The following is a 14,515-nucleotide window of genomic DNA, read 5'->3' as shown; positions in this document are numbered from 1 at the left end:
CATGAACACACACATAACCACACAGACATCTAGACTTGTGCAGCTACACATCTACACTGATATGTGTGTGTATTGTGTGTGTATGTATGTACACAAGCACCCACTTGCATGAGTACACCTAAACCCAAGCCTACATTTTTACATATGACACCTTCTGTTGGTCTGCAAGCACTCTCTGAAAAACACTTCCCCTGAGCACCCTGTGACTGGTGCTCTCCCTTCCCTGCCAGATACTTCTGAACCATATTTCCTGGTTTGCAGCCAAGATGTGTGTGTGTGTGTGTGTGTGTGTGTGTGTGTGTGTGTGTGTGTGTGTGTGTGTGTTGAGATGTTTGGCTTTGTTTATAACAAGGGATGGCAACTAAATGAATGCCACAGGCGTTTCTAAATATAGGGTGCTGGTGACATGTGGCAGGCACCTACAGCAAGAGAAGACCAGGCTCAGAGGGCTCTTCCTGTTCTTAGCCCTCTAATCAGCACACTGAAGATGCAGATATGCTGGCCCACAAACAGCACCAGAGAGGCCCAGAGCCACAAGTTGAAGGAGGCCTTGTCCTTCAGGAGCATGGGCGTGAAGGTGGGGCTAGATTCCAGCTGCCCTTGACAGGCAGGTCACTCATGTGTCACACCTGTACTATTAGGTCGGGAAACTGGGATTAACACAGACTTCCTTTCCATTCGCTCTGCCACCTATGAGCCCTGCCAGTGTTCTTCCCGTTGCTTTGCTCCTCGTTGCCCTATATTGTGGGTGACTTTAAATGCCACTGCTGGGAGACACCAGGGGAAGAGTACAAAAGCCAGTGGGCTCTCACTGTGTAGTCACCTCTGTCACAGGGCTCAGAGCCAGCCCACAAGGTCCCACAGCATACATGACACCTCGACCCAGGCAACCTCTTGTCTCTCAAAGGGATGTTCACATCAGAGATGCTGTCTTCCCTGCTTTCAGACTTCCCACAAACCATTTCATCTCCAGATCTCAGGGAATAGCACAGTTTCTGGCCAGAAAACATCTGAGACACACACCCAGATCCAGGGCGTCTAGCCAGAACCTGTCAACTTACTTTTTTGATGCATACTGGTCCAGGAGATACCTGGTTTGGATGTTTCGATATGACTGGTCGAAGTGCTTGTGTCTTTTCTGGTAGAAAGGTACTGCAACAAGGGACATCTTGGATGCTCCTGGGAGAGAAAGGAGTACGAGGAGTCAGGTCCTGTGGTCTCTGCCCTTCTCATTCCAAGGGGGGAGATAGAAGTGAGACAAAGGAAAAGGTGCTTACCGTGCAAGCATGAAGACCAGAGTTAGGATCCCCAGCCCCCCAGAAAAGACTCAGTGCTACATGCCTGCACCTCAGGGCTGGAGGGGGCGGGCTGGAGAAAAGCAGAGTGCAGGAGCTCACTGGCCTGGTAGTCCAGCCAGACTGGTGATCTCTGGGTTCGATGAGAGCCCTTGTCTCGTGGCAGTACATTAAAGAAGATGCAGAACAACTGACAAAGACACCTGGCATTGACCTTTGACCTTCAAATGCACACACACACACATACAGAGAGAGACAGATAGGCAGGCAGACTCACACACACACACACACACACACACATACACACACACACACACACACACACACACAAGAAAGGTTACTCTGATCCCAAGATGGAGAGATGTGAAGGATTGCACAGATAGAAATCATTCTCAACTACAATCATGAAGCCCACAGACGCCTCTGGAATCCAGTTTTATTGTTTGTTGGCTTCCATGAAAATCTGAAAATGGGGCTATATGTTTCATTCAATTTCTAGCTTAACAGTATTTATAGAATGTCTAATGTGTTCAGGGGCAATCCAAAAAGGAGTGTGAGTAAAGAGGATAAAAATAATTTAAACAGATTAGAGGGGCAAACAAACACTTGAAATGACAAGAGCCAGAGGCCACACAGAGATAGCGTGCCCTGCAAAAGACGGGAGGAGAGGGCAGCCAAAGAGGCCCCCAGCAAGGAACATGTGGGAAGGGCCCTCAGAGGTGACTATGCCAAAGACAGAGGTCAGGTGACGAGACGGTGAGAGCATGGCATGCAGCAGGGAGTTACTCTGGGAAGGCTGAAGTCACACCAGAAACTTCCAGTGGCTGACCCAGAGGTCTGGGAAAATTGCTAGTCCCCCACCCCGACCCCTGACCTCCAAGGGTCATCTGAACTCATAAACCTTGAGCTTCTGGTGGGAAGGTTGGAACAGAGGCAGGACAATACAATGCAAGATAGCAATGAAACCCCAGGTTGTGAGACAGTGAGCAAATCTGGGTAAAATCCTCCCAGACAGATCAGAGATCACTGAGCAATTTGGAGCAGTGCAGGAATTACATGTGTTCATGTAGTGCATGCATTTCCCCCAAGTAAATAAAACCCAGGCCTGGCACATTTGGTCATCTCTACACAGTCACTCAAAGGCAGCTTTCCTTGTCTCTGTGGGCAGCGATTTCCCAGAGCCCTGAGTGTCTGTCTTTAGAGGAGCCTACCTACATCACCGTGCTGAGGCTGCTGCTTAGATGCCACGGCAGGGGTGGGAGCTCAGGATGGGAACTTAAGAGCAGCTCAGAGAGGAGACCATTCCCATTCCAATTCTCATCATTATCCAGCCACCTATGTATTAGAAAATTCACCATACTGCATAAGTTACCCCACGGTCAACTCCAGTTAAGACCGTGAGATTGCAGAATTACAGAGCTGAGAGAGATCCTGCAGATTATCCAAGCCGACTCAGCCCACGCCCCACTCCCCAAGGTCAGTAATCTTCTATCTTGAGTCCTTTTATGCTTTGACACACCAACACAGTTCAATATTTCTTCTTCACACTCGACTTTTAACCACCATCTCCTATCCAGAGGCCCAGTGTGGATTTCACAGTGTGCCATCATACACTGGTTAAAAGTGTAACGAGACATTTGTGCCCTAAGAGCCACGCAGAACCAACCCAGGCAGCCTTCAAGGAGAGCTCAGAGATCAAGTGCCAACCTCCCACACTGATGCCAAGCTTGACTCCAGCTCTGTGGTGTAGCCTTGGGACTTACTCCTAATCCCCCCAGCCCTGATATTCCACCCTGAATCTATGTAACAGCTGGCACTGTGCTAGGTACAGAGTAACAAACAACAGAATCCGTGGCTGACTCTGTCACGCGGTCACTGTGACACTGGACTCTGTAGATAGGAAGAGGTACCTGAAAGGCCCTACTGCTTTAATACGGAGGAGCCTCAACTGTATCTCAGCAAGGTGGTCCCCAAAATAGGTCTGCTGCCCACATGTCTGTAGAGCCATGCATATGTGGGGAATAAAGATAGTTTCCTCTCTAGGATTTTTTTTCCTTGATCCATCTGTCCCGGTGACTACTAATTCTGCATCAGAAACCATAGACCATCATATTATACCATAAGGTTTGCTTGCATATACATTTATGCTACATTATCCTTCAAAGTTGTTTGTATCTCTTTGCAAACTGCAAACACATGCTACATCCTTAGTGGAAATATCCACCACAGAGAGCCATACGCACTTTCCTAGACTTACGCTTCTATGTATGATGTAAGGCGACATGGTTTTTATATCTCAATGCCTGTCTTCCCTTTAACTAGTCTGATCATCCCACTCAATGCTACAGGAACATGAGGGCAGTGTGGGGTGTATCTGACACTACTGCCCACGCTGTCGGGTGGGCCTGGAAGTCTTCAAACACTTCATGTGTGAGGAACACACACTTTGTAGTGATTAGCAAGCGACCGCTGGCCTCAAGTGGTCACATTTCCCGGTCCCTCGTTCTGACACACCGACCCACAGTGGATACGTCCCCCAGGTGCCTTTGGCAAGGGCAGCAGCACGCTACCACACTTATTCCCACTTTGTCCCCTTGACACCATCAAAGCCAGGAGCTGCTGAGTGCTCTAAACATGCAGGCACCCTGCGCTGTACCCATCTCTCAAACCACAGCCTTTTGAAGCAGCTGACATGAGTCCACCGATGCTGAATCCAAGACTAATGGGTTTAAAGGTGGGAAACACTTCCGAGGTCATGCCTCAGAGACAGTGCAAGCTGGATCTGTGCACCTGACCGCTGTGCCTGGGACCCTCAGCTCCACCTGTCTCTTCATACTGATGTCAGTCTCCTGCCCAATGAGACACTTCACAGGAAAAGGAGGCCACATGGGACCCCAGCATGCGCTCTGTGGCCATCGCCGACTCCCTGGGACCTTACACTTCAGAACCCCCCTGAGCCAGGCTGGGCTCCTAACCCCAGTGACATCAGTGCAGCCTCCTAGAAGCACACTCCGATGGCCCAGTGAAGACTCTGGGGCTGCATCTGGGGAGCCCCAGGTGCACAGAAGTGACAGTGACCTGAGAGAGCGCACCCAGACGAGGACGGCTACCGTCCTCATTTAGAATTATTTTAAGTACTCTCATACATACCCCAAAAAAGATGAGGATCACCTCCTCTCCAAAGAACAGGTTCTGATGATCCTCTGGGGTTCCGGAGCACAGAGAGGCTTTGGTTCTGGAGACCCCAAGGCCTTGAACCCTCACAGTGCCGGGCTGCTGTGTAGTTCACTGGAAAGCCGGGGAACTGAACTGGTGCCAGAAGTATTCCTCTAAATAAATACCCCTCGTCTCCAGTAGTGTGTGTGTGTGTGTGTGTGTGTGTGTGTGTGTGTGTGTGTGTGTGTGTCTGTGTGTCTGTGTGTCTGTGTGTCAGAGGCCATGCTGACCAATAATGCTGAGCCCTCTCAGATGAACACGCCCTGCCTGAAGGACTGGTGCATTCCCACAAAGCCAAGACACCAGCTGTCCTGACCATTCCCAGACGCTGTCCCACTCAGCCCAGCCCTGCAGCCACACCCAAGAGGCTCCTGACATGTTTAGGAATTATGGCACCAGCGGGAAACCCTATCCAGTCGTCCTCCAGCCCTGAGGCTGCGTGGTTTAGATGAACCATATTCTAAGCCCTCCCTGCTGGGAACAGTGGGGGAGCCACCTCTTTTGTGCCACTAAACACAGTTTTAGTTTGTGAAGATATGTCAAGCTGAAAGCATTTACTCCTAGGCAATTAAAGAAAGTATTTAAACAGCTAAAAATGCCAAAGTTCACAGGCACATGGAGTAAAAATAACCCAAGGAGGAAGAGAGAGAATCACACAGCGCAAAGGAGACCCCAAGGCACAAGCAAGCCCTGAGCTCATGAGATAACCCTTTTTCCAGAGTGTTCAAGTCAGAACCTATTTGTCTAAAGGGTTTTCAAAATGACTTATTGTTGAAAAGGACCTCTTTCCTCCAAAAGCAACAACTGGGCACAGGTCAAGCCTTAGGTGCACTGAGAATTGATTAAACACGGCTGATGTCTGCAGGGCTCCTCTTTGAAACCCTCGGAGGAAGATCTAGAGGGATACAACCTTGTATCCGCTGTCTGAGAGGACTCGCTGGCTCCCCATTAACACTTCAATAGTGTTGAATTTGACACAGAAATGATCCCAGGAAGCTTCCACTGGGGCAATTCTTACAGCAACCCACAATGTCACCCTGTTTCACAAAAGAAAATTACATCAACAGTTCAAAAACTACACATTTTATTGGCAATCTTTCCTTATCCTGCTTATAACAGTGTTAAGGTCCCTGATTCTTATGAGTTTCATACAAATTTATGCTATAACCAAAACTGAACACCTCTCCAGAGCATTCTGAAGCTTACCCCACACTTTTGCTCCTCTCCCTCCCTCTCTCTCTCTCTCTCTCTCTCTCTCTCTCTCTCTCTCTCCAGAGCTAAAGGTGTCAGTCGGTGAGCTCATGGGGCACAGCATCTCCAGAGGGCACACAGAGTTGGCGTAAGCCCCAGAGACTAAGTCCTTGGCTCTTAGGAGAGGTTTTTATCTGGGGCCCCATTAATTCAATATCACTTTTAAGTGTCTTCATTCCACGTGCTCTTTGTTTCCTGTTTTTGTTGCACTCAGAAAGGAAGGAATGTGGGGCAGGTGACAGAGAAAGCTGGCTGTTTCCAGCCTGGCCCTAGAGTGTAGCCATGAGCCCCTTCCCCTCCTGGCAGGCAAGTCACTGGGCACAGCTCTGCACAAGGAATGGAGCTGGAGACCTGCAGGATCCAAACCACAAACGCCTGAGGAAAGGAAACCAACAACCACAAACAATTGTCCTTTCACTGAAAAAGCTTGGACCTCTTCTCCAGGCCCGCCCAAGCTCTAGGCTAATTCTCTGCACGCCCCAAGAAAACATCCTTTTCTAGTCAGCCCTCTACTCTCTTTATCTCTGATCCTTTGTAAGAACCTCAGACATCAAATCAATCAGCTGGCTTGGGAACAGGAAAAAGAAAAGCAGGAAACCCGGGGACGCAGTCCACCCTGAAGGAGTGTCAGATCATACAACAGGAAGGCCCAGAACACAGGGAAATAAAGACAAATCTTGTAGGTCATGCCTGGAGATGGAGACTTGCCTAGCATGCCTGAGTCCTGGGTTTGATTCCCCAGCACAACATAAAAACCTGGGGACACACACTGTGATCCTAGCACTCCAGCATTCAGGAGATGAAGGCAAGAGGATCAAAAGGTCAAGGTCGTCCTTGGCTACATAGCAAGTTCAAAACCAGCCTGCTATACATGACCACCCCCCTTCAAAAGTTAGAAGGAGAAGGAAGGGAACAGAAGGGGAAGGGAGGGTAGAGGAGGGGACGGGAGGGGAGTGGAGGGGAAGGGGAGAGAAAGGGAAGAGGAGGAGAGGAAGGGAAGGGAAGGGAAGGGAAGGGAAAGAAAGGGAAGGGAGCTATCCTATATCCTAGCTATGCTGAGCATAGAGCCCAGACAAAGACAGATAAAAAGACAGGAATTTTTTGATTTGTCCTACAGTAGTAAGAAATCTGTAGGTAACTCTTCTCACTGAACTTGGCCCCCATGGGAAAATAAGTGCAGCCTGCTCTGTGGTCTCCCAAAAACCACAGCTGAAAGAAGGCGAAGAAAAGACTTACCCAAAGGAGAGTGGCCAGCAGAGGAGAAAACTACTGTGGAAGTGTTTCCCAGACACTGGCTGAGGCTAGCAGAGCTAATTTCTCCCCCGCAAAGCTCTGTGCTTCCCTCCCATTTATGGCCAGAGGAGGTGCTATATTTAGGCACAGGACTGCCTCTCCCAAACCCATACCTGTATCATAAATCACTGGCCTGCTCACCAGAGGAGAAGAAGCACCAGATGCAAGGAGGACAGTCAAACTAGGATGCACACAGCATTGGTACCAAGTCCCAGGCTGCTCCACTCTTTCCCCCTTCTGCCTTCTGCCCAGAAGAGAAGGCCGACTCCGGTATCACATCTACCCAGACTCAGGCATGAGATATGAGAGTCAGACTCAGATTCTCGGGCGTGTCTTCTCATTCACTGACAGCTGATGTATGCAGTGGCTGTCCCCGTGAACACCCGTGAACACCTGAACTGGCTGTTAGTCAGAGCACCTAGATCCAAGGGTGCTATTGGCTATGGGCAGGGAAGACTGCAGCCCTGCGTATTTTCAGTTTTTTGTGTATGTGCATGCGCACGCGAGTGTGTGTGTGTGTGTGTGTGTGTGTGTGTGTGTGTGTGTGTGCATGTGTGTGTGAGTATGTGTGTGTGTGTGTGTGTGTTGACTTAAAAACTACTCCAGTCACGGGAGGATTTAACCAGAGCTGCCTATCTGAGTGGGAAAACGGCCTGCTATGCAAGCACAGTCTTATTTATGGTCTTCACCAAACTGCGCCGCATCTGACCTGCATGGATAACAGCAGGTGTCCATCTTTTCACACAGCATGTGTCCAAGTATAAATAACATGCACCTGGCATGGTCACACTGCCAAGAGGAGGAGTGCGGAGGGACGGCTGTGGCTTGAGGACCTAGCCAGTCAGCGCCACCAAGCTCTGTGTCACTGTCTTAGGTTGTGCACAGTAGCAAGAGCTGGGAGGTCTGCTGTGAAAATTATACAGGCAAAGTCTCTGAGGCCTTTAAAGAAATCCAAGTACCCACATCTGGTTTATCAAAACCACTTGAAAAATGAGCAAACTAAGTGTCAGGAAGAGCTGGGTAAAGCCCACTGCTGCCCTCATGCAGCAGCCCTTTGGCTCCTCAGTAAGAGGCTTGTGCACTTTTATTTCATTTATTTTATTTTATTTTATTTTATTTTTATTTTATTTTCCCTAGTACCTCAGTGGCCCTGGTTGGTTTTATATCAACTTAACATACGCTGGAGTCATTTGGGAAGACAGACTCTCAACTGAGAGAATACCTCCATAAGTTTGGCCTGTAGGCAAGCTTGTGGGGAGTTTTCTAAATTAGTGATTGCTGGGCGAGGGCTTAGCCCATTGTCAGTGGTGCCACCCCCAGGCAGGTGGTTCTGAGTTCTTTTTACATGAGTAACATGTTCTTTCTACATGACTAACTCTGCCATCCCCCTGTATATTCAGGCATGATGTGCTGCCCCCTCACATGCATGTAATGTGTCTTCAGAAAGCATATAGGACTGTTACATGCCCCATTCCTACCCAGGGCAATCCCAATGACCTGGGTCCCATTGCCAACTCCCCCATCCTGTCTCAGGAGGGACCATGAGCTAAGGACCTCGAAGGACTCCAGCCCCACCATCACTTATTTACTCTGTGTGTGCATCAGTGTGGCACATCACTCTGTGATACAGGAAGCCCGTCTCATAGAACACTGTACCTGAGGAGTCTTCAACTTTCTGGATATGTCGAACTGAGGGAAGAGGCCCCACACTTGGACAGAGGAGGCTCCTGATGGGAGGCAGCCATGTCTTTCACTGGGGATAGATGTCCCCTCCACTCTCTGTAGGATGCGTTTGTCTAAGCTCAGCCTTGTATTCCCTCCCCAGGACTCTGCTGTTTGCCCCATGTGGAGTGGACCTGCCCCAGGCTGAACCTTGAAAGGACAAATGGTTAAGAGACGAGATGTAGAAAGCAGGACTTACCATGGGATGTTGGCTTCTCCACCAGGCTCTCAGGGGTAAGACCAGGAAATTCCTTCATTGCTTCTGTCATATGCCAACAACAACAAAACCTTCAGTAATATTGTGTTTAAAACCACAGGTAGAACTTGCAACTTATTACAACGTCTATAATAAATACCTCTTTACATAAAAAGAGGGACCAAAATCTCCATCTTACACAACTGTTGTATCTTTACTTTGTAGACTAAAATAAGTCCCCTTTCCCTCAGATCCCCCCCTCCTCTATTTCCCTCCGGGGCTGTCAAACAAACACAGCATAACACGTTTCAATTAGACTCGGCACAAACACCCATATCAAGGATGGACAAGGCAACCCGGTAGGAGGAAAAAGGCGTCGAGAGCAGGTGAAAGAGCCAGAGACACCCTCGCTGTTAGGAGTCCCACAAGAACATCAAACTATGCATCTATAACTTATATACAGAGGACAAAAACTGGTGTTATTGTCAGGATGTAATGTATGAAAGAAGAATTTTTAAAAAGGAGAACAAAACAAAAACAACAACAAATTGATTTTCACCCCAACTTGAAAAGAACCTGAGAGAAATAAAGTTACTCTGAAGTTACATATCTTTACGCACCATGCCTTAGAAAATAGAAGGTGGTCAAACGTGCTTTAGAAAACATCCATTTAACTGACTCAACCCTCACAGCTGTTCATGGCCAGAAAAGCCCATGGGGGGAGGGGGTCAGGATAGCTCAGGGCAGAAGTAGCTTAGCACTGTGGGAAAGCAGTACGGCTAAGTGTCCGAAGAGCTGAGCATGTGTTCTGCCATCTTACCTATGTAAGTGTGGGTAAGTCCCTGGGCCTCTAGTTTCTCCTCTCTGAAATGAAAAAAACATGATAGGGTCTATTGAACCTTCTCCAAGACCCCGAGCAGCTGCTGTGACCAGAGCTTTCTTAGAATGTATTCTCCTCTACCATGCCCCCTGGAGAAGCTAGGAGCTGGGGTAACAGCATGTATGCATGTTTGCGAGCGCTACTCCCATCCACCACCAACACAGAAACTATCTGTGGTGGTTTGAACAGGAATGGCCCCCATAGTCTCATGTGTTTGAATGCATGGCTCACAGGGAGGTGTGGCCTTTCTGGAGTAGGTGTGGCCTCAGGAAGGAAGTCACTGTGGGGGTGAGCTTTGAGGTCATCTTTGCTCAAGCTATACATCCAGTGTTGTACACAGTCTCCTCTTGCTTGCAGATCAAGATGTAGAACTCTCAGCTCCTTCTCCAGCACTGTGTCTGCCTGCACGCTGCCATGTTTCTCACCATGATAATAATGGACTAAACCTCTGAAAGGCAGTCTCACTTAAATGTTTTGCTCTATAAGAGTTTGTCATGGTCATGGTTGTCTCTTCACAGAAACGAAGTCCAAAATAAGACACCTCTTAGATGTGGTATTGGGACCAAGGGCAGCAGTGAGCACGTGCTGCCTCAACCTCCAGATTCTGAATTTATACTCTTTTATATCTTGTATGTTCTGCCTCTCGACGGCCCACGTGGACTTGATGAGAGAAAGGGAATCTGCCTTTAGTTCCCATGGGATGTCATGTGCTCCCTTCCGGCCATTGATGAGATATGACCCCATTCTGGGGAACTCTATTTTCCCTACATCCTAGTCAGTCAAGCAGAGTCCACACAACTGATTTGTTACATACCTGCTGTTTCTCTTACTCTATTTTATCTCCCCTATTATCAGGGGCTATTAAGGCAAATGCTTGGGTTCCCTTAATTTATCCTTTTTCATAATATTGACCTTCCTTTGTGCTCCTGGTGAGGTAATCTGGTTCCTCTCCTGAGACCCATGTCAGGGTGACATGCTATAATTCCGATCTTGAGTGAAGGCTTTCCTACCTATATATCTGCTACCTTCAACACACCCAGAAATGCATTTCACCCCCACCACAAGTGAGATTAATAAGCTCCAGGTCCTTGCACCATGAGCGTGAGGGGCTCAGACCACACACACCTTCTCTTAGTGTGTCAGTCTTCATTTTAAGACAAGCTTCATTTCTATGACATGAGGTCACTCGCATTGCCATGCACTTGCTGCTTGGCATTACTCGGTGTCTCTGTAATGGATCCCAAAGGTTTTCCATATTCTGGAGACGAAAACATCTCCTAGGAAACCCATCAACAGACCTCAGCAGTGTACCTTGCAGGTATCATGTGTGCAGTCATCTGGCACCAACCCCGTTGTGTTCAACCCAAGCTACGTGCCCAGTCCACAGCGGCAGGAAGCCCAGACCTCAAAGCAGGAGGCTTTTCCCCAGACTGCAAAGGTCTGTCTTCAGCGGGCCAAGGGTGAAAGCGTTCTTAGCAGACAGGAAGGCGCAGAGGACATGAGGCCTAGCGCGTGATTGAGAGGAATACAAGTGGCTTAGTGTGTGTAGAGTTATCTGAGCACCCTCACACTCGTGCAGCCAGCTAGCACTTAGGGTTGCAGGAAGGTTTTGCGTTTTAACATGGGAGCGTGGCCCACCTAGCTGGAGTTTAGCAGTAGGAGACCACACTCTCGGACAACCTGTCTTCAGCAGGTGGCCAGGAGTGCCTGCAGATGACACTGGCATACGCCTACATCTCTGCTCTGACGAATCTGTCAATGCCAGCACACTATAGAAAGTCATTAAGTACATCTTCCATTAAATGGAAACCCCAGCTCTGGGGTTACAGAAGTTTGCATCAGCATCCGCTTGTGTGGAGATGCTAGGATCCAAACTGAGGGCTTCATGCTTATGTGGCAAGTACAATAGTGACTGACCCCAGGGGGACTGTTCCTACAGTGGCCTCAATGAGCCATGCCAAGATGCCAGGTATAGATGGAGAGCCCTAAGCTGAAACCAAGGGCACGGGCTCAGGCTGGTTCTGTTTGTTAATCTATTTTGGAGCCATACGCCTATTAAGAATCCCTTCAGCTGCTCTGGTCCCTGGTTTCCTCATTGGCACAGTGGGAATCAGATTAGACACTCGTAGTTTAAGCCCCAGGAGGCTCTGGGCTCAGCCCTGAATGGCCATGCTCTGAGCCTAAGCTTGCTGCACAGGACTGTGTGGCCAGCTGCCTGGCCCACGAGAGGCTCCAGGAAACAGTAGTGAAGGCTCAGACAAGGACAAGCCACGCCAACGAGAATTCCATTCTGAAAATGCTCGAGGCTCAAAGATTAGCAGCAATGTGCCGTGCCACGTGTTTACAAGAACAGCGGCTGCAATAAAATAAAAGCGGCAGTAGGCACAAGAGTCTATTCTGCCGGCCCGGGCTGTCCTGGCAAGGCAAGAAGCAGTGTACCCACTGGGCTGAAAGGAGAGCTGATGGAGTAAGGACAAACACAGGCTGAGCACAGTGGTTAGAGGAACTCATTCTGCAGAGATCGGTGAGGGTGACCCGCCTAATCTTCACCTCACCTGCAAGAGTGCAAACCACGATCCAGAGAAGTTTGTAAAAAGCCAGGAGATGTTGTTATGCAGTGGCAGAATCTAAACTCCAACGTACTATTTTTGCTTTCTAGGCCTCTGTGATGGGGTCTTCTGGGGGAGGTGAGAGGGCACAAAGCTAGGCCACGGTCAAGGTCTGGGTCACCATCTAGCCCAGCATGGGACAGGCACGCAGCTCAGGAGGTGAAGGTGAGAGTGTGGGCAGTGCACACGTGTGAGCCCCATGGACCGAGCAGCTTTCAGGAGCCCATGTTGCCTGGACAAGACACAGTCAACAGCAGGGACAGGAAGTCAAAGCATTTTAAATTGTAAGTAATAATTAGCCACACAAACAGCCACTGGAGCCCAGTGTGGTGGGGCAGGCCTAGAATCTCAGCCCTTGTAAAGTGGAGGCAGGAAGATCAAGAGTTCAAGACCATCTTCAGTCACTGGATACAAGAGCAGCCCGAGCCCTGTGGACCATGCCTCTAAAGAACAACTAAATAGGGCTGGAGGGATGGCTCAGATGGTAAGAGCACTGGCTGCTCTTCTGGAGGTCCTGAGTTCAGTTCCCAGCAACCACATGGTGGCTCACAACCATCTATAATGTGATCTGATACCCCATTTTGGCCTGCAGGTATACATATAGGCAGAGCACTATATACATAATAATAAATAAATAAATAAATCTTTTTTTTAAAAAGAACAACTAAATTAACAGTTGTATTCATCAGTGCCCCTGCCTGGAGGTTAAACTCTGTGTTCACAGAGCCAGACTGACCACCCTTGTCTGCTTCCCCTGGCTCCATGGGAATGTGCTTCTGGTCCACATAACCCATAAGAACAGGATGCCAGCAGCCTCAACAGCCCCATATCCTCTGCGTCTAACTAAGAGCTTTGGCTGCCCAGCCAGAAGGAAAGGCACGGTGAGGAGAGGGGCGATGATGACTGTACCATCCCCCTTAGCTCAACCTCTAAGGGAGCCAGCCAGCACCTGAGGGCTCCTTCCTCAGGGACAGGCCCATTCAGGCATGGGCCCAGGGAGTCCTGTCCTGGCTCTTAGTGTTTAGCAACAGCTGTCTAGTTCTCTCCCCAGGGATCCCACAGCTGCCCTTATGAATGGCCACCCCCCCTGCTGCCTCTATGAATGGGCAGCCCCATTGCTACCTGTATGAATGGATCCCTGCTGCTCCCCCTATGAATGGACCTCACAGGCTGCCTGTATGAATGCTTAGTGACTTACTTGAGCTGCAGTTGCTACATCTGGAGCCCACAGGCAAAGGGTGAGTGGAACATGCAGACTAAATATTGCTCAGTAAATGAGTGGGTGTTAGGGATGGAGCTAGCATCCCAGGCTGCATCGTGGCCAGACACTCACCTACCAGACCTGTGACCCTGGGTGACACTCAGGTGTAGCTTCCTAACCAAAGCCCCTGAATCTGTCGTAATTAGGCAGCCTAAAGGTTGAGCATCCACAACAGAGCCACTTTGAGACTGGAAAGAGGGATGGTTGATAACCACTGCATCCCCAGGGGTCCAGACATGCATCACCCTGACCACAACCAGCCGACCTGCACAGCAGAAGTGCCTACACCCCCTTGGTGAAGACTCACCAGAGACACACCTCTGGGCACGCCCATATGGGCATTCTCACAATGGGTTAATTGAGGTGGGATGTCCTGCCACAAATACAGGAGCACTGCTCCATGGACAGGGATTTCATGTTGCATAAAAAGGCAGAAGTGAGCTGGTCACCAGCTTACACGTCACCCTGTTTCCTTGTTACAGATGCGTGACCAAATGCCTCATGATCTTGCCCCCATGCTTCTCCTCCACTACAGACTCTGTGTCCTCTCAAAATGTAACTATGTACCATCTCTACCACGCCCTTCCTCCCTCACTTGTTCTGTTTGGTATTTTGTCTCAACAGCAAGTAACTAACATACTCGCTAACTTTGGCAATCACTGGGATCCACTAAGAAAATTGTTTCAAAAGCACAAATACGAGTTCTGACCCAGGGTCCTGCTCAAACTACTGTATCAACCAAGGACAATGCATGCAGTAAACCTAGAACCCCTATTCAGATCTAGCCAATGG

The 14,515-nt window shown here is 49.1% G+C and overlaps 1 protein-coding gene across 3 annotated transcripts in view; it reads right to left on the bottom strand.

The window, feature by feature from the left end:
* Positions 1–7,115, bottom strand: part of MYOM2 (myomesin 2) — a 66,308-nt gene extending 59,193 nt beyond the window's left edge. The window contains exons 1-2 of one of the 3 annotated variants that reach the window (XM_084758081.1): positions 6,999–7,115; positions 1,062–1,179 (exon numbers count right to left, since the gene is read on the bottom strand). In XM_084758081.1, coding sequence (XP_084614207.1) covers positions 1,062–1,168 — 107 coding nt within the window. In that variant the 5' untranslated portion in view covers positions 1,169–1,179; positions 6,999–7,115. Of the gene's footprint in view, positions 1–1,061; positions 1,180–4,441; positions 4,623–6,998 lie in introns of those variants that run through there. The other 2 variants (XM_084758082.1, XM_084758083.1) reach the window with 2 other exon arrangements.
* Between the last annotated feature and the right edge of the window lie 7,400 nt (positions 7,116–14,515).

This window comes from Acomys minous (genome assembly GCF_964271855.1).
Source record: "Acomys minous genome assembly, chromosome: 15".
NCBI lineage: Eukaryota > Metazoa > Chordata > Mammalia > Rodentia > Muridae > Acomys > Acomys minous.
The sequence above is the reverse complement of the archived record's forward strand: the minus strand, read 5'-3'. Positions and strand labels throughout refer to the sequence as shown.